The sequence below is a fragment of the Hemicordylus capensis genome, chromosome 2 (genome assembly GCF_027244095.1).
Source record: "Hemicordylus capensis ecotype Gifberg chromosome 2, rHemCap1.1.pri, whole genome shotgun sequence".
In the NCBI taxonomy this organism is placed as follows: Eukaryota; Metazoa; Chordata; class Lepidosauria; order Squamata; family Cordylidae; genus Hemicordylus; species Hemicordylus capensis.
Window position 1 is genome coordinate 182,870,110 of NC_069658.1, and position 26,207 is coordinate 182,896,316.

The 26,207-nt window shown below is 48.6% G+C and overlaps 1 protein-coding gene across 3 annotated transcripts in view; it reads right to left on the bottom strand.

The window, feature by feature from the left end:
* IQSEC2 (IQ motif and Sec7 domain ArfGEF 2) overlaps positions 1 to 23,192 on the bottom strand; it is a 182,478-nt gene extending 159,286 nt beyond the window's left edge. Inside the window, exon 1 of one of the 3 annotated variants that reach the window (XM_053293855.1) lies at positions 21,694 to 23,192. In XM_053293855.1, the coding sequence (XP_053149830.1) occupies positions 21,694 to 22,463 (770 nt within the window). In that variant the 5' untranslated portion in view covers positions 22,464 to 23,192. The remainder of the gene's footprint in view (positions 1 to 21,693) is intronic. The other 2 variants (XM_053293856.1, XM_053293862.1) reach the window with 2 other exon arrangements.
* Between the last annotated feature and the right edge of the window lie 3,015 nt (positions 23,193 to 26,207).

Consider the following 26,207-nt stretch of genomic DNA (forward strand, 5'->3'; position numbering starts at 1 on the left):
CAGCCGCTGTTTCCAAAGGCTGCAACTTCTCCTTGCTGTGTGAGGGAAAACAAATACAGCCGCCGCATAGAAGGGCTGAATCAACCCTCTGTGCTGGTTACAGCCAGCAGGCTTTGTGATGACAGCTCTCCTCCCAAACAAACACACACGTGCATGTACAGGCTATTGGAGCCGTGCTTATCAGGCTGGTTAGAGCCGATGACATTTCACACAGCCCCAGGCAGCAAACCGCAGCATCCCAGTGTCAGCAAACTGGGGTTTCCTGGCAGCCCTCCAAGCAGTCACAGAGGGGAGCTGGCTGCTAAAAAAAAAAAAAAAAAACAGCTGGGAAAAGGCTGCTCAGAGATCGCCAGCCAACCAGCCAGCTGCCCAGGCTGGGGCAGTGTGAGACAAGCAAACTCTCCCTGAAGACTCACACCCTTAGCCGCTATCCCCGAGGGAGGGAGGTTGCCGATTCCCAGTTCTCAGGCCTGAACCAGCCTGGCCTCTCACTTCTTGCTTGCCTAAGCTAACTGAAATTGACGAGACTTTTCTTTTCTTTTTTAGAATCAGGATTGGAGATGGCACCTGGTTTCACTCTTGGGATCCCCAGATCTTGACTACAGCTCCCATCATCCCCAGCCACAATGCAGATGGGGCTGAAGCTCACTGGCACAGCATCTGCTTTGCATGCTGGAGGTCCCGGGTTCAATGCCTGGCACCCCAAACCATGAAGAGTCGCTGCCAGTCAGTAATGTGCAAAATGTGTGATCTAACTATGTATAAGGCAGCTTCCTATATTCCTATGTAACAGCTGAGGGTGATGGGAGTTGTAGTCGCGCAACATCTGTGGACCCAAGGTTGAGAACCCCTGCCCTAAATGCATTTCTCCCAATCATGCAGGATTCATACCCTAGAGAGAGAGTGTAGCACAGTAGCTAGAAGCCTGAGCTTCTTATGAGTCAGGAAACTCCTGGTTAAAGTCTTGCTTCTGCCATCACCAGGTGACCTTCGGTAAGCCACTTCCTCACATCTACAATGGGTGTGTGTGAGAGAGAAAATACAGGATTATAGCAGGAGAATGCCCGTGAAGCATTCTGTACACTTGGAAGTGCTACAAGGATTATTATGAAACCAAGATTAGCACTTTTGACTCCCAGGGCACAGGCTTAAGATCATATCCTGTGGGTTGGCTGCTTCTTTGAGACTTGTATTCGCTATCAAGGCAGTCGAAGGGGAGTGAAAAGGTAGACCTTCCAGAGATTTGAGAAGCAGGTCCCAGGAGTATAAATAGTGAGCTGGGCCCAAATACAATCGGAGTCCTCATCCACATCCCATAAGCCCCCATTTAGCATGAGAGAAAAATGAGAGACTTTTTAATTGTGCTGTGACAGGGTCACTGGGCATGTCATTGATTAAAGCAACTAAAATAATGTGGGGTTTTTTTCCCCTTGGAAAGGGCAGACCTTCCCCAGTCTTTTAGTGCATGATAGCATGAGGAATGCAGATTCCAACTCACATGGGAACTTGTATAGGAACCAAAGGGTATCATTTAAAGCAATTATCCAGACTGATTGCCACTAGGTATGAGGCTGCGATTTCATGTGTACAGCTGAGGCCACGGCGCTGATTCCTCTCCACAGCCAGGCCTAGCTGTGCCAGGGGCCCCGCCAACCGCATCGCAGGGCCGTCCTGCTGCGGCCCAGCACCCCGCTGCTGCAAATCAAACCTTACTGTCCCTGTCACAGCCACTCAGGCAGCTGCAATGGAGGGACTCTCTGACTGGAAATGACAGGACCGCAAAAGCAGGATGGAGGCTCAGGGTAGCAGTGCTGGGGAAAGCTAAGAAAAAGAAGAAAGAGACAGAGGGTGGGCAGACCGCCCAAGCCGCCTATAATTCTTTTTCACAGAAGGGATCCCTTAAAAACTAGAAGCTGCCCCCTGGCTCCAGAACCTATGGGGGTGGGGGTGGGGGGTGGGGGTGGGGGGGTATCATGGCCAACAAACTCCACCACATCTCTCATCAGAAATCCGGGTACAGGATTGCTTCAAACACACACCGAACTCTGACACGGTAATCTAGGATAATGTTACTCTAAGCAGTTGTTAAGTGAGTCAGCCTCGCTCTCTAGCTTGCCACCTGGGACTAATTTTGGTCACATGGGCCTGCTGTGATCATCATCATCCCAGGCTTGGTTGTCTCATTTCTTTACATTTCTACACATGTAGGTTATTTTAAAAATAATAATAATCAACTAGCTGGGCCGGGCCCAGAGCATCTGTGCCTCTACTTCTCCCCTAACCCCCACCCCACCCCCTTTGTCCCCACCCCCACCAGCGCTCCTGCCTTGTGGCTGAGCGGCCCTCTCTGCCGCCCGCCCAGCGCCATCGTCTTCTCCCGCCTCGCACCAGACGCTCTGCCTTTTGGTCGGCAGGCGGGCCCGAGAGGTGCAGGCGGACCCGAGGCTGCACCACCCTCTCCGCCGCCCGTCCAACCAGCACTCCTGCTTTTTGGCCAGCAGGCAGCCGGAGAGGGAGGCTGCGATGCCCTCTCCACTGCCCACCCTCCCATCACCATTCCCCCCACCCAGTGCTCCTGCCTTTTAGCCGTTGGGCGGGCTGGAGAGGGAGGCTGCACTGCCCTCTCCGCCGGCCGCTGCCGCCATCGCCATTTTCTCCCCTCTCCCCGTGGCCAATCGGCAGCTCTCCAAACTCTCACAAGAGCTGCCACACATGGGATTAGCCACGGGTATGTCTTGGAGAAATAAATATATAGAAGATAGATAGATAGATAGATAGATAGATAGATAGATAGATAGATAGATAGATAGATAGCTGCCACATGAAAACAAACATGGTGGAACAAAGCAATGGCTGCTATTACAAAGAAAGGTGATGCCCAAGACTGGAAGCTGGGCTGGCAGCCTTCTAGGAAGCAAGGAAAGATGTAGAAGCAGAATTGATGTGAGGGAAGGGGAAGAAGTAGAGCTCTGAGATAAGCTTATACAATCTGTGACACACACACACACACACACACACAAGATAAATGGAGCTCACCAGTCAGACGTTGCGAACACACATACACAGATATTTTGCTTGGTGGCAAAAGCAGAATGGTGGGTGTATTTTCAAGTCCAGGCACAGTGTGCATGGCTAGTGGTGAACTGCATTTGGCTTAATGGGTCACAAATTGTGCTAATCATTGCAGTGGTAAAATAGTTCAGACTGTATGTTACAGACTGCATGATTGACTTGTCCTCCATATAAGATAAAACAAAACAAAAACCTCCCTGCACATAGAAAAGTAGGTTTCAGGGGGATGTGTTTCAGCCTATCTTTCTCTCACACATGGTAGACTTCTATGTACAGTGATCATTTCTTTTTCATGGGGGGCAGGAAGCATTAATCCATGTTAACCCACCAGCCCCCTGCAGCCTGAAGTGGTACAGTCCGGGAACAGCTTTACCACCTAATGAGCTGTTTGTCTAGAAAGCCTTTCAAGTGGGCTTGATGTAGCTCTGTGGGGTGCCTGCTCAAGAACAACATTCTATAAAGATGTCAACATACTGCTAAAAGCATGGAAATCCTTCGTAAATCTAAGAGGAAAGGACTGATCTCTCAGATAAGACCCAGGGACTTAATGCCTGGATTTTATATCCCTCAGTCTATGGTTCTGGAGGACAAACCATCCAAGCCATGTGTAACCCTTTAACTAACACACCTTAACCACCCTTTTTATGTGTGGGAGTGGCTAGAGAGGTCATAATTAATGTTAACATAAGAACAGCTCTGATGGATCAGGCCCAAGGCCTATCTAGTCCAGCATCCTGTTTCACACAGTGGCCCACCAGATGCCTCTGAGAAGCCCACAGGCAAGAGATGAGGGCATGCCCTCTCTCTTGCTGTTGCCCCCCTGCAACTGGTATTTAGAGGCATCTTGTATCTGAGGCTGGAGGTAGCCTATAGTCACCAGACTAGTAGCCAATGATAGATCTGTCCTCCATGAATTTCTCTAAGCCCCTTTTAAAGCCATCCAAGTTAGTGGCCATTGCCACATCCCATGGCAGAGAATTCTATAGATTAATTATGCACTGTGTGAAAAAGTACTTCCTTTTTTGGTCCTAAATTTCCTGGCCTTCGGTTTCATGGGATGACCCATGGTTCTAGTGTTGTTGTTGTTGTTGTTGTTGTTGTTGTTGTTGTTGTTGTTTGGGGGGGGCTTATCTCTGTACAATCTCTTTACTCCATGCATAATTTTATACACCTCTATCATGTCTCCCTGTAGTTGCCTCTTTCCCAAACTAAAAAGCCCCAGATGTTGTAGCCTTGCCTCGTAAAGAAGGTGCTCTAGGCCCTTGGTCATCTTGGGTGCCCTCTTCTGCACTATTTCCAGTTCTACAGTGTCCTTCTTAAGCTCCAGTGACCAGAACAATATGCAGTACTCCAAATGTGGCTACACCATATATTTGTATAAGGGCATTATAATATTAGCCGTTTTATTTTCAATCCCCTTTCTAATGATCCCTAGCATGGAATTGGCCTTTTTCACAGCTGCTGCACACTGAGTCAATTCAACAAGCTGTCCACCATGACCCCAAGGTCTGTCTCCTTTTCAGTCACAGACAGCTCAGACCCCATCAGCGTACATGTGAAGTTCGGGTTTTTGGGCCCAATAAGCATCACTTTACACTTGCTTACACTGAACCACATTTGTCATTTTGTCACCCACTCACCTAGTTTGGAGAGATCCTTTCAGAGCTCCTCATAATCGGTTTTGGATTTCACTACCCTAAATAGTGTAGTGTCAACTGCAAATCTGGCTCTTCAACTTGTTCATAAATGATCTAGAGGTTGGGATAACCAGCAAAGTGGCCAGATATATGAGGGTAATTGAAGTCACTCATTAACTACATTAACTACGGTAAAGGAATTCTCCACTGGCTTTCAAACTGAGGAACACTGGGGATCGCTGTAATGTATCAGGAAGTTCTCAATTAGAAGACCAGTCTTCATAGGTAAGTGCTGAGTGTGTCCCAGGGTGCATTCACATGGAGGGAGCCCCTGCACAACTGGTCAGCATCCCCTGCACAACTGGTCAGCATCCCGTGTGAACTGAGCATCTGGCCTAGGACACACCCCAGAATTTTCTGCAACACACAGGGGTTCTGTGGCAGATACGTCCATGCAGAAAGGGTTCCCTGAAGTAGGGAAGTTTGAAAGCCACTGCCCTCAGGGGTGCCATTAGGGGGTGGCCCATGTGGCATGGGCCCCCAATGAATTGCTCAGAACCCCAAATCTCATCAGCCACCTCCCTCTTCCATGACCCCTTCCAGAAAGCAAGTGCATCAGTGGAGGCAGCTGCACAAAGCATGCGAGAGAGCTCCTAGCCTCACTTAGCTCTCTGCTGCCTTTACCTTCATAGGTGCTGTTCTACAATATTGACTAATTGATTAAGTGCCGTCAAGTCGGTATCAACTCTTAGTGACCACATAGATAGAGCCTTTAAGTTGGCCTTTAAGCTCTCTCAGTGGTGCCTTCATTGCTGTCGTAATCGAGTCCATCCATCTTGCTGCTGGTCATCCTCTTCTTCTCTTTCTTTCAACTTTTCCCAGCATTATGGACTTCTCAAGGGATCTGGATCTTCGCATAATGTGTCCTAAGTATGATAGTTTGAGCCTGGCCATTTGTGTCTTGAGTGAAAATTCTGGATTGATCTGTTCTATGATCCATTTGTTTGTTTTCCTGGCTGTCCATGGCATCCTCAAAAGTCTTCTCCAGCACCAAAGTTCAAAAGTGTCAATGCTTTTTCTATCTTGCCTCTTCAAAGTCCAGCTTTCACATCCATAGAGTATCATGGGAAAAACCACTGTCTGAACTATTCTAATCTTTGTAGGTATGGACACATCACGGCATCTAAATATCCTTTCCAAGGCCTTCATTACAACCCTACCAAGTGCTAGTCCACGGCGTATTTCTTGACTGCTGGATCCAACATTAGTCTCTATAATATTAGAGACTTTTAAAAATATATTCTTGGGGAGGCGTTGATTGAGCTTAATTATCAAAAGGGGGAATGTGAGCCCAGGCCCCAGTTCTTTTAAGTACCTAGCAAGGCCCCTGGCCCCCCGCAGAATTATGGAGAGAGCCAGGGAAGGCAGGATAAAAATATAGAACATGATCCTAGATGAATCTCAGCTGTATGACTGCACAGAACTCCACAGAACTGCACTAGATATCCAATCATCCAGAATATTATGAACAGTATGACAGCCATATTCTGATGAACCCACTTCAGACAAAGTGACAGGAAAAACCAATTTGTAAGAGCCAGAATGTGGTTTAGAGTCCAATTAACATATCTGTACAGCCGCTTTGTGAGAGGTTCCTCCACTGTCAGAAGCAAAAGTTCTTCCTGGCTAGAAGACTAATTCCTTTGCCCCATTGATCAAGTTCAGAGCTTCCTTTGATATGCATTATGTACCATCATTTTAATCACCTGCCAAGGGGGCCTGCAATCTAGAATCTCCCATTGGTCTATTGTTAAATATATTATCCAGTTGCCTGTGTAAATTTCTGAAGCCAGCGTGGTATAGTGGTTGGAGTGTTGGACTAGGACTGGGGAGACCCGAGTTCAAATCCCCATTCAGCCATAAGACTTGCTGGGCGACTCTGGGCCAGTCACTTCTCTCTCAGCCTAACCTACCCCACAGGGTTGTTGTGAGGATAAACATAAACTATGTATACTGCTCTGTACACTGGGCTCCTCTGAGGAAAAGTGGGCTATAAACATATAAATAAATAAATAAATAAATAAAGCAAGCAAGCAAGCAAGCAAGCTATTTTAAGCCCTTTGAACTGTAAATACTGAATCGACTCTGGAAAGCCCAAGCAGGGTCTGGCTGGAAGTGATGTCCTCCTTGTCTTTACAGTCTTTAAAAGAGAGAGAAGTTGGGTTCAGATCTTGATAGGGCTGACATGTCAGTGTCACGCACATTCATACTATCAATCTATCATTGTTTTAAATTGTTTAATGTTTTAACTTTGTTTTTAATCTCTGTTGTTTTATTGTAAACGATCCAGAGACATGACTTTTGGGCAGTATACAAATATGTTAAATAAATTAAGTTAAATTAAGTACTGCCTATTCTACAAAAGTCATCCAAGCTATAAGAACTGACATTAGCAAATAACATTAAAATAAGTTTGCCCTAAAGTTTCACACACATGCATCTAAAGTTTGCCCTTGGTGATTTCTAACTGTACTTTTGCCTGAAAGTGCTGCAGGGATTCAGCCTTAGAGAAATATTGTAAGCCTGGCCTGGTGAAAAGTCTGCCTCCCAGATACACACTCACAAATCCTTATACATATAGAAATCTATTACAAGTATCCTTGTACATAGAAACATTGTACATAGAAATCTAGTACATAATCTATGTCAAGCATAGATTAGGATTACAGCCTAGCCTGGTGAAGAATCTGCCTCCCACACACACACACACGAATCCTTGTACATAGAAATCTAGTACATAATCTATGTCAAGGAGAAGACTAGACTACTACCCTACTCCTTGACATGCCAGTTTTCTAGGTGGGAGAGAGAGAGAGAGAGAGAGAGAGAGAGAGAGAGAGAATTCAATCATGGGAGACCCATCTACACTCTGAAGTGGTACCAGATGGGTATTGTAGTCCAATAACATCTGAGAACCCAAAATTGGGAACCTCTGACGTAGACAAAAATTTATCAGCTATCAGTGATATCTAGGGAGAGAAAGTGGGGGTGAGATAGAGAGATATCTACAACTCAAGTCAGTTGTCCTCCTTACAATTCCAAGTTTCTCTGATGTTCTAACTGTCATTAAATTTGTATACCGCCTTTCATGAAAACAATCTCAAGGCAATTTACAAAACATTTAAAACATAAACAGTTACACAATAAACACATTAAATTGTAATATAAAAATACAAATCTAATTAAACACACACAATAGGACCATAAAATACAGAGCAGCAGCAACAAAAACAACATGCATATAAAAGCCTGGGTAAAAAGCCAAGATTTCATTTGCTTTCTAAAACCTGTAATAGAGACTGAGGAGCGGATACCCACAGGGAGAGCATTCCAAAGCCTGGGAGCAATAACTGAGAAGGCCCAGTCCCACAGGCATGACAGCCAAGCCTCCCTCACTGTCGGCACCTGGAGCAGAACCCCCTCAGATGTCCTCATCAAGCAGGCAGAAACCCTTGGGAGCAGGCAGTCCCTCAGGTATCCATGGCCCAAACCATCAAGGGTTTTAAAGGTCAAAACCAACACCTTGCATAGGACCTGGAAATAAATTAGCAGCAAATGTAGTGCTTTCAAATGGGTGTAATATGATCCCAGCGGGCAGCTCCAGATAAAATCCTAGCTGCCACATTTTGCACGAGCTGCAGTTTCCGGATATTCTTCAAGGGCAGCCCCATGTTGAGTGTGTTACAGTAATCCAGCCATGACATGGCTAAGGCATGGGTAACAGTGGCCAGATCAATCTTTTCAAGAAAGAGATGCAGCTAGCACACTAGCCAAAGCTATGCAAAGGCACCCCTGGCCATCACCTCCACCTGAGCTTCCAAAAGCAGAGCCGGGTCCCGTAGTACCCCCAAGCTGCATACTTACTCCCTCAAGGGGAGTGCAACCGCATCCAGAACCGGTAAAATCTCCTCATCCCGACTGGCTCCCCTACTGACCAACAGCACCTATGTCTTGTCCGGATTCAATCTCAGTTTATTAGGCCACATCCAACCCATCACGGCCTTCAGCCCGCAATTCCAGACATCCACTGCCTCCCTAGGATCAGGTGATAAGGAGAGATAGAGCTGAATGTCATCTGCATCTTTCTGACAACTCAGTCCAAGTCCCCAGATAACCTCTCCCAGCCATTTCATGTAGAAATTAAACAGCACGGGGGACAAATCTGAACCCTGAGGGACCTCACAGGCCAATGGCCAAGGGGTTGAGCAGTAGTCCCCCAATACCACCTTCTGGACCCTTCCCCACACACACACACACTCCCAGGCATCTGTTCTAGTCTGGTTGTGACAAAATACAAGCAGAGAGCAATTTAAACTCTTTTTACCTATTTCTGTCCTTTTGTAACTAAGCTGTGAGCCACAATTTAAGTCTAAATGGTGAAGTGAGAAAGAACCCATTGTCAGTCTTGTACAGCAATCTTGAGAACAGACTTTGGGAGTGGAATCAAGCTGACTGGAGTAAAAGAAGAGGATCAAGGGAAATTCCTCATGGATCCTAATATAAATGATGAAATCCTACCAATGCTAAAGGAATGATACTAGTGCCTTTTATCAACAGGTCATGAATTAGCCTCAGTTAATGCATGGAAATAAGATTGCCACCAGTGGGAATCAGAGATTTTGGCTGTAAACCTGCCTTATACACAACTATATTTTATCATATACTAATAGTGTTGCAACTCCTCGTGGTGCTGTCCAATCAGGAGTATGTATGTAACACCAGAGCAATTATTAGCAACCGCTATAAGAGGTCCCACAGCTGGCATTGTCAGACAGAACAGGAAACAGGCACTTTCCTGAAGCAAAAGAGGTCTAGGTCTGGTCAGCACCTAGATGGATGGCCACCTGGAACACCATGTCAGCTGCCTTGAGCTTCAGGATGGACAAAAGGCAGGATAGAAATGTAAATTATTTAACTAGGGTTGTTAATCAGTTAAGGATGTTCATCACTTTAAGTAACCTGTCTTTGTTTTAATTGATTAAATACATTATATATTGTAAGATTTCAGTGAAGAGGCACATCATCTGAAATCTTAAAAGGCATGTCAACTTACAGTTTATCAAATTTTCACTGGGGTAATAAACGTGCATCTGGGAGATACGACTTTAAACAGTAGATGGGACTCACACGATTGATCCTAGAGGCATGTAGGAAATACCCTTAACTACAAGATGAGCTCCAATTACGGTGGAAAAAACTAGTACATGAAAGAGAAGACTAGGTTAGAATGTTTCCCCTTGACATACCCGCTTTCTACACTGAGTTGTTTTTAATGGAAAAACATATATTCACTAGCCCCCACCAAAAGTCTGAACTAGTATAGCACAAACTGAAAACTGGCCCTGTACACCCAATTTGCTCCCTTGGGCCTTACAGTTGGGCCCAGGGCAGTGTTCCCTCTAAGGCGTGCACACGTGCGTGTGCCCACAAGTTTCTGGATGGCCGTTCAGTTGATTTTAGATCCTGCTCAGGTTGAATCAGGAAGGCCCCATCCCGAACACATGTGTGCACACACTGCCTTGATACCCAGAACAAACTCATTCCGCACATAGATGAAAAAAATTAGAGAGAACACTGGCCCAAGGGCCTTACAACTAAGCCTTACAATTCCCCACATATACTCTTCTGAAAGCAAAAACATCCAATGACAGAAGAGTCTGAGCCTCAGAAGACCTGGCAATGTTACAGTAGAACAAGCCCCAGAATTCTCTACAACATGAAGAGGAAACATGGCAGGCACAAAGGCATTTCCACAGAGACCAAATCAATGTGGAAAGGGTTACCTATAGAGGCCAACATCCTGACCGACAAAGTGTGTGCGCAGCCAAGGAAGCACATGTGCATTTGCTGCATTCCACAGTAAAGCAGCATGGGTGGTCATGTGTGCAGAGGCTGATTTTCACTTATGTCCCCTCTCCTCTGAAGCACTCCTGAAAACATGTCCCTGAGGGTCACATAGTCTTCAAGGATATATTTTGTGGGGTCACTAACAGAGTGCTTCAGAGGGAAGGGGAGACTGGCAAAAAAATCCCACCCACCTCACGTGTGAGCTTCAGCAAAGTTCAAAGACTTCAGTAACTGCAACTCTACCCTGCACTGTAACACTAGACAGCTAGAGCAGCATCATGCTAGGAGCTGGGACACAGGGGAGTCCCTAGCTCAAATCTCTCCTTATCTTAAAATGACTGTGAGGCCACAGGAAGAAACACACACACACACCCATCCGCAATATGAGGATAATACTGACCATTCTTCCAAGATTGTTGTAAAGATTCGTGAAAGAATGCACGGAAAGCACGTGACACAGGTGGCTGCCTTATACTAAGCTAAACCATTAGTCCATCCAGCTCCATATTGTCTACACTGGCGGCAGCCGCCCCTCCCGAGTTTCAGACGGATATTTCCCAGTCCTACATGGAGAAGCCCGAGCCTGAACCTAGGACCTCCTTCACTGAGCTACTTATAGGCCTCCGCAGGACATTTTCTGAAAGGGGACAAAAATATATACATTCAAAGTGTGTCAGTACAAATCGAAACAGCCACAGGACTTTTTCTGAAAGGGAGCAAAATATATACATTCAAAGTGTGTCAATACAAATCGAAACACAACAGGTAGTATTGGCTCATTCCAGGAGAGGGGGGGGGGCGCGACTGACTGCCCCCTTGCCCCCCCACCCCCACCCTGCTCAAACACTCTTATACAGTCCTTTCCCTTTGGGAACTCTAGAGCACTGTGTATAACAGCCAGCACAGCATAGTGGTTAGAGGGTTGGACTAGGACCGGGAAGACCCAAGTTCAAATCCCCATTCAACCACGAAACTCACTGAGTGACTCTGAGCCAGTCATGTAGCTCTCAGCCTCACCTACCTCACAGAGTTGTTGTGAGGATAAAAATAGCCATGTGCACCACTCTGAGCTCCTCGAAGGAAGAGCGGGATATAAGTGAATGAATGAATGAATGAATGAATAAATAAATGAGTATATAAATAAATAAATAATGCTAAACATTATGATGATGGAAAGTGTGCACCTGCTGAAATATCTTTCTCTGGAATTTCTCTGAAATCTCCTTTCTCTGCAACTGGCTCTTAACGAAAAGAAGTTTACTGAACATGCACATAACACTTATAAAGTGTCCAAAGCGGTTCATGTACAGTAATCCTTACAACACTCCTGTAGGGTAGGCCAGTATAATTATCATCTCCATATTGCAAAGCAGGGAGAATTCCGAGGCTGAGAAACCACGGCTTGCCAGAGACCCCCTGCCAAGTTCACAGCAACGGCAAGGTTCAGCCTGGGGACTTCCCAATGCCCAGCGCTTTCAGTCACTATGTGACACCAGCTCTCAAGTGAGGTGTTCAAGAGAACAAGAGAGCTTCTGGGACACACCACTGCCTAGAAGCCCCCTACCCCTCTCTCTCAGTCCCCAGCATCCAGGGTCTGACTCGGGTTACCAGTGGCAAGGGAAAGATACTCACACACACTCCTTGGCATTCCCTCTATATTGTCATTGCTTGACATGCTATAGATCTGAGCTCTGGTGCTGAAAACAGATCCGTGGTGAGCCCTGGCTCAAATTATGCCACGCACAACTAGGAAAAGGGCGAGGAGGAGACCTGGTCTTGCTGCAGTGAGCATGAACTGCCCCCTTTGCTAAGCAGGATCCACCCTGGTTTGCATTTGGATCATGCTCCACTACATGCGAGTGCTGTCAGATATTCCTCTTAGGGTTTGGGGCCCGAGCTCAGAAGTACAGCGGCTGCTTTGCACGCAGAAGGTCCCAAGTTCAATCCCTGGCATCTCCACATAGGGCTGGGGGAAATGTCTACACGAAGCCTCGAAGGCCAGTCCGTGCAGACAAGAGTGAGCTAATCAATATGATATGCTAGATGGACCAATGGACTGACTCGGTACAAGGCAGCTTCCTATGCTCCTATGAAAAGCACCCGAGCCGCCTCTTCGAGCAACCCTACTCTGTGTCTCCCACACAGTTCCAGGGGAGTGTTTTAGCCCCAGCTGTAGGAATAAATCTGGATCTTTAAAAGAGAGTCCCCAAACCAGATACCTGCCACATCTAATTTCCAGTCCATATACAGCTCCTCCCATTCCAGGTAGGGACCAGATTGTAAGCAATGCACCAAAGAGAGAAAGGCCTGCAGTCTGCTCTTCTTTCCCCTCCTCCCTGGAAGAACAAATCAATTCTCTCCTAACCCGGCTGGAAACTACACTCCCTGGGAGGGGGGCTGGCCTGCTTTTCTAAGCATCATTAAATCCTGAAGTACCTGTGGCTCTCACCACTGGATGTAAATAAATCACGGAAAATATCTGCTGAACCATCTTCTCCCCTAACAGCTTGGAAAGCGACTGCATGAAAGAACATTTGCCATGTAAGAGATTCTGCCGCCACCCTTCGCTTCGGAGCTCCTTCCTGACCAGTTGGTTCACTCCAGGCAAGCACCACCTGGAGCTAGAAATCCCAGTTTTCAAAACTTAACAACTCTGTGATGACTGTCGCATGGCTTTAATGGCTGGCTGCAGGTTTTATTTTCTACCCCATCCCTCCACCAAGGAGCTCGGGGTCACACACATCATGGGAGCCAGTGTGGTGTAGTGGCTAGAGTGTCGGACAAGGACCAGGGAGGCCCGAGTTCAAATCCCCATTCAGCCATGATACTTGCTGGGTGACTCTGGGCCAGTCACTTCTCTCTCAGCCTAGCCTACTTCACAGGGTTGTTGTGAGGAGAAACTTAAGTATGTATTACACCGCTCTGGGCTCCTTGGAGGAAGAGTGGGATATAAAATGTAAAATAAAATAAAATAAATCATATTCTGCCTCCTGGCACATCCTCACAACAACCCAGTGAAATAAGCTAAGAGCTAGTGACTGTCGCCAAGTCACCCAGTGGAAATCTAGGTTGATTTCCAGACTGAGTGAGGGTTTGACCCTAGATTTCCACAGTCCTAGTATGATACTCTAACCACTGTCCCATACTGGTTCCTGAGCTTGTGCACCAAATTGCACAATTCACTTTGAATTCACCATTTGGGTAACACTGGCTCCTGGTCTTACACACCAAATTGTGGGAAGGAGGCCTATATGTTTCACAGCCCGATCCTATGCATGGTTATGTGGAAGTAAGTCTCACTTGTAGTGTAGATCTCACTTGTATATCCCTTTGCCATATATTCATATGACATTTGATATGGAAGGCCCATGTTATCATCTCTAGATAGGACAGTCGCTTTTGCAAGAACATCTACAACAACCTCTTTTCAGCAGCCAGTAAGATCTTATCTGTTGATGCAGCCTTCAGTTTAAGCAAACTTGGATTATAACAAACAGGCACATGACAAAAACTTCCAGCTTCCAGTAAACCTTTCGACAGGCATGACTAGAAACTTTGGAATTTACGTCAGATTGAAGCCAAACGATTGCATAAATCTTTAATATCAAATATGGGATATATGTTCAGATCAACACCCCTATACCAGGGGTTCAGCAGGACCTACTCAGTCTCAAGTAAATGTGTAGAATGTTTCAGGTATTTTATTCATTACATTCTGTCTCCTGTGAGACTATAGAAAGACGCAGTCACATCCTGGTCCTAGGGCTGATCCTTTCCAACCTGAAGATGCTGCCAGTTTCTAGAAAGGCACTGGGTGAGGCCAGCTCTGGAGAGGAACATAGGAGCATAGGAATCTGCCTTTTACCGAGTCAGACCACTGGCCCATCTAGCTCAGTATTGTCTACACAGACTGACAGCGGCTTCTCCGAGGTTACAGGCAGGAGTCTCTCCCAGCCCTATCCTGGAGATGCCAGGGAGGGAGCTTGGAACCTTTTGATGCTCTTCCCAGAGCGGCCCCATCTCCTAAGGGGAATTTCTTACAGTGCTCACATGTAGTCTCCCATTCAAATGCAAACCAAGGTGGACCCTGCTTAGCATAAGGGACAATTCATGCTTGCTACCACAAGATGGCAATGGTAAACCCCTCCTCACCAGGTGTCACCACCAACTCAATGGCGCAACTTTAACACAAGACTGGCTCTCCTCCCATAGGGCTGGGTGCTTGCTTGGGAGCAGGTCAGTGAGCTTGCTTCAAAGTAAACATGTCCCACACTGTTTGGCTGAAACCTTCTTCATGCGTACCGTATTTACCCAAATACAAGGCAACTCTGAATTTAAGATGACTCCCTTGAAAACAGAGATTAAATACAGGCTATACCTGTATTTACCTGAAAGGAAGAGGAAACTGAATTTAACATGACCTCCTGATGTCTAACATCAAATAACTGGGCGGGGGGGACCTAGTATCCAATTCAGGAAAATAGGGTACTTAATTACTCACTTAGGAGTAATTTCCAAATAAACATAGACAGGATTGGCCCAGTAAGAGAACCAGGCACCATGTCCAGATTGGGAAAGGCTGGCAGCACCATTTGGGACTGGTCTTGGCTGTTAAGCGATACCTTGTTTTGTTAGGATGCGTAAAGCTGCTTCTTGTTTGAGAGACAGCTGGGTGAACAGCTGCTGCGCCAGCTCCCCAGAGTCCGCAAGATGGCTTTCATGCAGAGGGCTGCAACACATGCTGAACTGACCCACACGGCAGCCCGACACTAATGCGCCAGAGGAATCATTCCTGTGCAGCTCCCGAGGCAGCTGTGTGTTGGTGTGACAAGTAGCACTAAGCATGTGAAGTGGTTTATACTACAAGGAATGGTATGAGAAGGGTGCTCCCACCCCAGCCTCATGGTGCCTGTAGGAACGGCAGCTCCCTGAAAGCCAAAGAGAAAGATGCCTAGACCCACTAAGGCCCTGGCAACCAAAAGTATGGTTCTCACAAACATGGGCATAGGAACATAGGAACATAGGAAGCTGCCATATACTGAGTCAGACCATTGGTCTATCTAGCTCAGTATTGTCTTCACAGACTGGCAGCAGCTTCTCCAAGGTTGCAGGCAGGAATCTCTCTCAGCCCTATCTTGGAGATGGTACCAAGGAGGGAACTTGGAACCTTCTGCTCTTCCCAGAGCGGCTTCATCCCCTGAGGGGGAATATCTGACAGTGCTCACACATCAAGTCTCCCTTTCATATGTAACCAGGGCAGACTCTGCTTAGCTAAGGGGACAAAGTCATGCTTGCCACCACAAGACCATCTCTCTTCTCCCATCACTTGATTGATCCCATCAATTAACCGCTGAATGTGTGAATTGGACAAGGATTGTAACCGAGGCGATTGCTAGGCACCATTAATAGCTCTTTCTGTGGGCTTGATCTGTGATGGCTCATTCACACACGCAAATCACCATATGATGCTGCAGTTGCCAAAATATGAACATGCATGTGTTCACTGATTCCCCACTCTGCTAAGTCTGCCATCAGTTAGGGCCAGTGTTCCCTGTCACAGGGATTCCCAGACTACAACTCCCAAAAGCCTCAGCCAAAGGCCATTGAAGCTGGTGATGATGGGAGTTGTAAATGATATCTGGGAATCCCTGGTACAGGGAACACTGGTTAGGATCCTCCTGCAGCTAACTAAGTTAGGCCACAGAACTTTTTTAATGTATTTATTTATGGCACTTGTAACCATCTCTCCTCCAAGGAACTCAGGGCAGCATGCATGGTTCTTCCTCTCCATTATTACCAACAACAACAACTCTGTGAGGTGGGTGAGGCTGAGAGTGGCCCAAGGTCACTCAGTGAGCGACCTGTCTGAGTAGGGATTTGAACCCAGAGCTTACTTACAAGTTGGACAGGATGCTGAGACAGAGCCCTAGCAACCATCTACTACTTCTTTCCTCCTGGAACCAGGAAAATGACTGGTATGGGCTTGTTTTCGTGATGGCTGGGGTGAGGAGTGACAGCATGCTTTCCTTCGCAGAGTATTAGAATGGGAAGGCACCTTGGAGTTCTTCTAGTCCAACCCTTGCTCAATGCAGGAAACAGCGACAGCATCCCTGACAGGCAGCTTTATCTGGATTCCACAGCAATCTGATATCAGGTTTGAGGGTTACCAGAGTGAGCTGCTATGTGCATCAGGGTTCCCTCTAACAGGGATTCCCAGATGGTGTTGACTACAACTCCCATAATCCCCAGCCAAAGGCCACTGAAGCTGGGGATGTTGGGAGTTGTAGTCAACACCATCTGGAAGTCCCTGTTAAGAGGGAATAGCAGTGTGCATACATTTACATGTATGCAAACAGGACTGGGTCTACCACTCAGGCAGACTAGGTGCATATCTGAAGCAGGAGCATACTACTCCAGCAGCAATGCACCAGTCTGAGGTCTCCTGCTGCTTCTGGCATAGTTGGCTCTCTGTATGAAATAAGAGTACAGTCTGTGATACTGCAGCAGGGTCTTGGGATATGGTCTCAGTCTAAGTAGGTGGAGCACCTTGGTCCCATTTGGCATTACACAAAATGTGTGGGTGCTGACAAAAAGGGCTGCTACGTGTCCAGTCCCCCTCACTCCTCCATAATATCGAGTAGAGTGTCCTAGCATTGCAACGTTCTGGTTTCCTCAGCCCCCACTCCATGTCATTAGATGGTGGAACACAGAACATCCCATCATCAGTCCACTGGTAAGTTCCACCAGATGTTACAGAAGGAGGGGAGAAATCAGACACAAGACTGCCATTTTCAGCAGCAGCCACAGTTTTGTTTTGTTTGTTTTGCAAATATCTGCCCTGTCCTTAAACATGCCCAGGGCAGCAACAATGTAGTGCAACACTCAGTTTGGCCCCTAGAGTGGCAACGTACGGATGGCCCTTCAGGCAAATTTAAAACTGCCCGTTAGGAAGCTAGACAGCTGTGCTTAGACAGATGGTAACCTTCACAGCAACATTCTCCATGGGGTTACCCAGTTCCTAAGCTTGCTGTGGTTAGGAATGATGGAAGCTAGGATGCTGGCTTGATTTATTGTCTGGGCTGGGATGCTCTCTGGTTTTAAAAGAGACGAACAATCTGCCTCCATCGCAATGCTTTCTTCTCTCACAGAGGGAGAACAGAAAGGGAGCAAGGGAGGCGTGTGCAGAAGAGAAACAACCTGCTGAAAATGTCCACACTCTGCACACCATTCATATATGCAGAGGGTCCCTCTCCATGGTTGGGAGTAGGAGTTAGTCGCAGAGTCTGCAGAGCACAGCAGATCCCACAGAGTGACGCAAATCAACCCTGCTGCAGCGCTAACCAGGTCTGTAGGCTCCCTGCCTCGGAACTGGCTTGGGCCTCCTGGAAAGTCTCTAGCCAAGTCTGGGACCTTAAAGAACTCGTAGCCCCCTCTGCTCTTACAACCCTGACTCTGGGGACAGTGATTCTGCAGCTCACTAAGATTATGAAATGGGAACAACAAACTCTTCAGCACGCCCTAGAAATGTCTGATGGACCATGCACACAATCAGGAGGGATCCTGGGGCAGGCTAGCGATTGCTTCCTTCTTGCTCTCACTCACAGGCCTAGGATCCACACCCTGAGAGGCAAACAAGTTTTGGAGCAGACAGTTCCCACCTCCTAGGCAAAGAAATTATCAGGCGTTATCAGTACCATCAGTATTTTATCCCAATCAGCTGGTTACCCAAACATCAACATGCAGCCACCTTTGGCATGGAGTACAGTGGTGTTTCTAATTTTATGCCTGGTACTTTGGGGCAGGATTCTGTGGCTTATGATGGTAAGCAAAAGGGATGTAGAGCTGAAAGCTGGGCCAAAGGCTGGAGTTTACACTGCAACACTTGGAAAATAATTTCACGGGGAGCTTTTACGGCCACATGTCTGCATGCTGTTTCACAGCTGAATCAAACCACACTGGAGTAACGGGACAGAGATTTCCCACCATCACCTGCTGGGATGGAAGTGGGACTAAAGGGTGACTAGGATCTCCTGGGGTTGACAGATGTCTGGGAACTGGAACACTTCCATTCTCTACCAAGATCTGGGAAGGAACCGGGACCAAATAATAAGATTTAGCATCTATATTTCAGGGGGTTTTTAGTGCTCAAAGCATATACATAGACATATAATATCTCAATATCCCCTACAACAGCCCTGTAAGACAGGCCAGCACTTTTAATTCCACATTGCAGGTGGGAGGCTGGGAAATAACAGCTTTCCTAAGGCAACGGAGTGATCAGTTTTGAAGTACAGGCTTCCAGGCAACTCACAGTTCATGCTCTTAGCCACTATGCAACACAGTTCTGCCTAGTAGTGGCTAAAACTTAGGGGCAAGGACTGGACCCTTCCGAGCTTAGCAAGAGGAGTGACGGGGAATAGATCAGAGGATCTGGAATCAGGAGGGCTGCTGGGTTCTGTCTTCCACGTGGGAAAAGGAGTCGGGCCTATTAGCTAAAGTAGGAGTGCAGGGGGTGAGGTGGGCGGCTGCCTCTAGCCACTCCTGGCTTTTCTGCCAGCAGGGAAGAGAGGATCAGCTACCCCCACCCCCACCGCCACTCCAGGCTCTAAAAAAAACGCCTCCCCAGTGTCAGCAGCGAGTGGGCGGGAATGGCAAGACACATTTGTGCTGGTTTTAAGTCATTTGCAGCATCAAACCACTTTGCTAATTTCTAACCAGAAGAAGGAGGCGGCAATGAGGAGAGAGAGAGAAAGAACACACGGCTGGATTCGTCAATTCTCACCCCACACAGCCTCCCCTGCTGCCATTCCCAAGGCAGATCCCCAAGCTTTCAGGGCTAACTGCATCCCAGCCTTGAGCCAGGACTCGTTGGGCAACTCAGAGCAACTTCCCAAGTGTCGTGTTTCAGTTCCAAGCAGCCCACCGTTTCCCCAAGCCAGATTAGAAGCGATCAGGGATGGAACAGGGAGGAAGCCCTGTGTAGCTCTTGATCAGACACCCTAGTCATGGGGTGGGGATGGGGTGGAACCACAGCAAAGGGGAGGAGCTGGGACCTGCAGCCCAAAGACTCTGGTTTGCCTCCTCAAAGGAGGATTTTCAAAATGACACACCTGGGTCAAGACAGCAAGGAGAGGAGTTTCCTTGATCCTGGATCTCACATTCATTATGAATAGTGGGCAGCCTGTTCTCTCAAATGCCGCCCCCCCCCGGCCCCTGCCACATGCAAATATTATTATTGAAGTACCTTACGAGGTACTTGTAAGAATTACGGAGATAACACTCTCAGATGCCAACCCTGTGGTGATTATAACACAGTTCTTGCCAGGGAGTATCTAGAAGATGTCATCTGCCAAGAGAGAAAAGGGACCTGGACCTTCCCTGCCCCCTTTCTTGGCTTGGGAACAGAACCCAGGTGTCCTGGTTCCTAGGCTGCTGACTCTCATCCATCACAGCCTGCTTCCTTTCTGGAAAATATGGTTCCTGTTGACTCCATAAATCAGCAGACACTTCTCCCTCCCTGCCCTGTTCCCCTGCCATATTCCTTTCCCAGACTCTGAACTCAATACTCAGTACATCACACTAAACAGCCCATGCAAAATCATTTCACACCTACACATGCACACCTCCTCCCTCGTGCATCACTTCAATGCCTCCTCCCTCCTCTCTCTTCAGAGCACTGGCACTCAGTAGCAACACCCCTCCAGGCTGCAACCCTGAAGTCACCCTCAGGTGGGCCGCAGGAGGGAAGGAAGCAGGATCCAGTCCCTGTCCTGAGCAGGAGCTTTCTCCAAAGGATGCTGTCAGGCTAGTCCCCAGGGATTACTGGGAAGAGAGGGGATAGTGATAGAAACTAAAAAGAAGCAGACGTTAAAGATCCTACCTAACTTGCCACCCCATTTAAAAAAAAAAAAAACAGCCAGAGGAGAAAGCAAAAGGATTACAGCAGGATTTTCTCCATTAGAGGAAGGGTATCGGGACTAGCAGGACACAGGATCAGAAGTTGCTTGTTCAAGCAGCAAAAATTCATTTCGGATCCACTCTGTACCAAAGGCAGCTATTCTAACCTATGGGCAGTTACTCTAATCCGTTTTTTAGAACGGCAGTAGTCCTGAAATAAGTAGAGAGAATAATTTAGGAGAACAAACGTGGAAGAATCCAGAGTTGTTATATGATATCAAGTTTAGGCTGTCTTGCATGGTTAAATTCACAGAGAGAGGGAGGGAGGGAGGGAGGGAGGGAGGGAGAAAGGAGAGCCATTTGGGATGTTGCAGAGGAGAACAATGCGGGATTGGCAGGACTCGGAGTGAACACTTCCAGTGATCAATTGCAGTTAGAAGACCTCTCCCCCTCACCCTTGCTCGCTCTCTCCCCCCCCTTTGCAGAGCAGAAAAAGAACCCAGGGCGACAGATGAGAGAAACATACGCACTTTTGACACAGAGGAGTACTTCTCTACATATTCTAGCATAAGGGAAACCAGGAAAGGCGCAAAGAAGAATCTGAAAGTAGAGCTGAAGTTGGAAAGAGACAAGGAAGGGGAGAAACCCAGCTCAGAAGCAAGGGCAGCAGGCTGGATGGCTAGAACATGTCCATGTGTACAGGGCAAGCTGTGTGTTAGGGTGCCAGGAAGGGTCCGATACAGAGACCCACCAAGCCCTAGCTAGTAATGAGAACAGCTTAAGACAGATGAATGAAACCTAGCAAGGAGTAGAGGAGGATTGTCAACCTAGCCATGGATGCCGAGGGGGGCGCAAAGGTGCTGGTGGAACTACAGCGAGACTCAAAGGCCGAGATGGGTACAGAGTCCGGAAGGAAGGCCTACAGCCATGCCTTCATGCTCCTAAAGGGATGCACTGTGTGCAGTTTTCAAAAGTGCGCCCCAGGATCCCTTGCCGGGTTGCAAAGAATGCTGGGGCGCCAAGACCCTCTGCAGGCTGCTCTGCTGCCACCCATAAGAGATCGCCCCTGCCCCCCACCCCTCAAGGGACTGGCTTGGGTTGCTTGAGCCCTACAGGGAGGGAGGGTGGGTGAGGCAGGTGAAACGACCAGGGGCTGCAAAGGCCCAGACCAGCTCCTTACTTTCTCTGCAGAGTAGTGGCCGGGCTGGTGCTGGCACTGGTGCTGTGGCCACCTCCTGCTCCTGGGCTGGAGCTCCGCGATGCCCCACGGCTCAGCTGCCCCCTCTCCCGTTCCCGGGGTGGCCGGGGGTATTCATGCTCCTTCTCTCGGGTCTGATGGCACTGCGGGGGCCGGTCTCGATGCAGCTGGCAGGGTTCCCTGTAGTGGCTCTCCCGGTTCTGATACTGCCCATCCCGGTTCCCGTAGTGCTGTAGATCTCGCTCCTTGTCCCGGTTCTGATACTGGCTCTGCCCTTCTCGGTCTGCTCTGCCTTGATACTGGCTCTCCCGATCTGCTCGGTTCTGGTACTGAGCGTCCCGCTCAGTTCGGTTCTCGCGGTTCTGGTACTGCCCATCTCGATCGGAACGGTTCGGGTATTGCCCTTCCCGGTTCTGGTACTGTCCCTCCCGGTCGGTACGGCTCTGGAACTGCCCGTCTCGGTCCGTTCGGTTCTGGTAGTGGCTGTCCCTCTCCTTGTGGTGGTACTGCCCGTCTCGGTCCCGGTCCCGGTGCCGGTCCCGATCCCTGTCTCTGTCCCCTTCCCGCAGGTCCCGGTTTTCTTGGCTCAGCTGCTCCAGCTGCCCTTCCAGCTCCTCAATCCGGCGCCGCTGGGTCTCCAGCAGCTTCTGCTGGCTCTCGATGATGTTGTTGAGCTCCAGCAGGTACTCCACGGCCCGATTGGGGCTCTCGGAGCCGGGCACCCCGGGGCCACCTCCCGCTCCCCCGTCCATGGAGAGCGAGAGGAATAGGGGCGCACGGGCGCTTTGCGCTGCGCCCGGCGCCCGGCGCCTCCGGCTCCCGATTGCTGCAAAGGGCACCACCCCGAACCAGCTACAGACCCGCCCCGCGGCCCGCAGAGGGCTGCAGGGCTACGGCCACCATCCTGCCTGCGGGAGTCCGAAGGGGAGAACGGGGGGGGGGGAGAGGAGGAGGGGGAGGAGCCGCTCTTGCTCTTTTGCTCTTGCCGCTGCCGCCGTTCTCGTTGCTGTCGCTGCTGCCCAGCCTGCTTCAGCCCCGAGCGAGCCGCCTGCTCCTCCCGCTGCTGCTGTCGCTGCAGAGGCACTGCGCACTGCGAGCGCGCCGCCCGGCGAGCCCCGGGCGAGCCTCAGCCCAGCGGGAGGGGGCAGAACGGAGAGGGAAAGGAGAGAAGGCGGGCGGGCGGGCGGACAACAGGCCGCCTGCACGGAGTCCAAGGCCTGGGCAGCAGCGGGCGGCGGAGGATCCACGTCGAACTTGCTGCGCCCTAGCCCGCTTCGGAGAAGGAGGCGCCCTGCGAGAGACTTCCGTGGCGTGGCAAAAACTAGGCAAGTGTTTGCCAAAGTGGGTGGGAAGGACAGATCCTTCCCGCCCTCCTCCCCCAGTGGAGAAAAGCAACAGCGGTCGCTCGGCGGCCCACGAGGTGCTCAGACTATTATGCGGCTGGGAGGGGGCTTTACGAGGCCGTTCTTGATCTGCCGTGATGCAGCGCACAGAGTTAGGTTTGGAGAGGCCGGTGTGCAGACTCACTGGGTGACCTTAAGCCACGTCTACTAAGGGCCATTCGTTTCACACATTACGTGGCAGAGAACCTGAGTTTGCCCCACGTGTACGCTCAACAGGAAGCTGCAACCAGTCCTAGAGACCCTTTGATGATGACATCATCATCATCAAGGGGAGTTCTTGTTTGGAATCATGTTAGTGGCATTTACACTTTATCTATTATTTGGTGCACACTTGCAAGATTTTACACTGACACCTCAAAAGGGGGGGGGAGGAAGCCCCACTCCATCTAAGGTATGACTAAGCTCCACTGGAACAAACTGAATACGTTAGTCCCGGTGTCTTTAAGTATAGGAACATAGGAAGCTGCCATATACTGAGTCAGACCACTGGTCTATCAAGCTCAGTATTGTCTTCACAGACTGGCATTGGCCTCTCCAAGGTTGCAGGCAGGAATCTCTCTCAGCTTTATCTTGGAGAAGCCAGGGAGGGAACTTGGAACTTTCTGCTCTTCCCAGAGCGGCTCCATCCCCTAATGGGGAATATCACACTTCTAGTCTCCCATTCATATGCAGCCAGGGCAGACCCTGCTTAGCTAGGGGGACATGTCAAGCTTGCTACCACAAGACCAGCTCTCCTCTCCATGGCGTTTGATTAACTTGAGCTGGATTTGGGTCATAATATGGGAAGTTATTTTCAACACTGATTCACATGTGCATACTGTTGTTTGTCACCCAAGGAAAACATAGTGAAGTATGAAGGAGACACTTGCCTGTAAACACACCGTGGACCAGTGAAAACACGGACATTGTGCAATGGCCGGCATGGGTTTGCCTCTATGTAGGCACAGAGGTTATTCACACAACTAGGCGGGAGGGGCGGCAGGCAGGCAGGCAGCGGACAGGGAGCAAGGCTGATTAAGTTTACCTTACCCCCAGACGAGCAGGCAATGGCTTGTTTCTGGGATTGCAGACTGCGCTCCCAGACGAGCAGCACTGCATACCTTCAGCACGCTGTTCCAGAGGCCGGCACGACGCATCCTGGCCTCTAGGGATCCCACAGTGCACTGCATGACATACGCAATGCAATGGGGGATTCACCCAGGAGAGGGGCAGCTAGGTGCCCATCTCTGTGTCTGCTGGGGCTAAAACATCACTTGAGCCCTTAACCTGGCTAGGAGTCGGTTTTAAAAACAAGGCTGGGCGGCACTGCCGCTCGGGGATCGGGCCCAATCCTGGCGGTTCTCATGCGCAGTCTAACCCAGGCTGGGCTCCCCTAGCCTGGGTTAGACTGTGCATGAGTACAGCCTCACGGAGTCTACTACAGCAAGAAGGAGCCCATTACATCCTCCCTGACAAGTGGACCTGTATGATACACGTGACTGCAAGCAGTTTTCTTCATGCACATTTTGGAGTGGACCTTGAAAAATGTAGGTGTGCATCTGCAAAACTGTAAAGTGTGAAGCAGAGCCCAATGTGACTTTCTGACCCATGTCCACCAGGCATCTTCACAGCATCAGAGGCATGCCGCCTCTCTCTTTTGCACTTCATAGCGTAAGATTTGCGAGAAGTCAAAAGTTGTGCACAGTCAGTCGCTGTCTCCAGCCTCCTCCTCAAGCCTTTGTAGTACTTTTCAGAATACAGAGTGCTTTGCTGTTCTTAGGATGACTCAGACATTAGAACATTTGTCCATGGCAATGGATTATCTGGTTTTGTTGAGCCATAATCAAGCTCTACAGGCTCTGAAGCAGAGAATCCTGGATATTGAAAAGCCACACGAGCTTTCCATGATCCCAGAATGTTCGAGAAGGAGGCTGGGTTTATGCACTGCTGTCAGGGGTCCCACTACTTACCTGTATACCCTAGAGAACCCGCGCTATCGGAGGGCTTCCTTTAGAGCAAGGTATGACCTGCTCCCGTCGGCTCGGCTGTGCAGGCGGGGAGAATAAAGAGTATACCTAGGGAAGATAGAATCTGCCCTTGTGGTTATAGGGAGATTGAAACCATCCAACATGTATTGCTCCCTTGTCTGTTTTACAGAGAGTTAAGGCCCTCCCTGATATCTCCTTGTCTGGCACCCTTTCCAGGATGCTCAAGATTTTTGTGTCTCTTATCTTTTGGCAGATCAATCTCCATCTATTACATATAAAGTGGTGAAGTTTTGCTCTAATGCTATGTGCTTACGTCAGTTTTTTATTTCATGCGTATGTTCTTCCTGAACTTTTAGTTTAGATTTAGATTTATTGTTAGCAATTGCTAGTTAAGTCTTTGATTGGTACTGTATGTGACCGATGTTTTATCATTTTCTAGCAACTGTTAACCTTTTGTAGGATTTCTTTATTCTACCATTTTTTAATTGTTTTCTAAGCTGACCATGGGTCGTAAAAAAAAAAAAATCTATCTAAATATCTATCTGTCCATGGCAAGAAATGACATTAAGTCCAGGTGCAGGCCAATACAACAGACAGGCATGACCACGCTGCTTGGGCTTTCAGGTGGGAAGGAAGAACCACCTAGCAGAAATTAGGCTCCTTATTTGGCCTACTGGGCTGCCTGGTGGCATATTCATATATTGAGTTTCTAGTAGAGTCCCAGCCCTAGGCCTTAGTCTTGGTTTATTATACAGCACAGGAGGTCCTGTGGACTACAATCCCATCATCCCTTGTCACAGTAGACAAGAAGAGTTGTAGATGGATTATGTGAGGATGCCAGCCCACGTGGTGGAAACAACTGACTTTCATGTACATGGGTTTGTATGGAGGGAGAAAAATATCAGAGCCTGTGGTGGTTCCATTTCTGATCTAGAAAGGGAAGTCCCTGGTTGCTGATCCAATGCGGTGTGCAGGCACTGAGAAACCAGGCCAGTTATTGCAATCTTTATTAGAACTAACAGTGTTTTGCTAGAATCAAAGAGATCCAGTGTCTTGGCTATCAGATAAGGCAAGCAAGAGCAGGAAGTATTTGAAGCTGCTTGTTTGATCCCCCTGATTTGTCAAT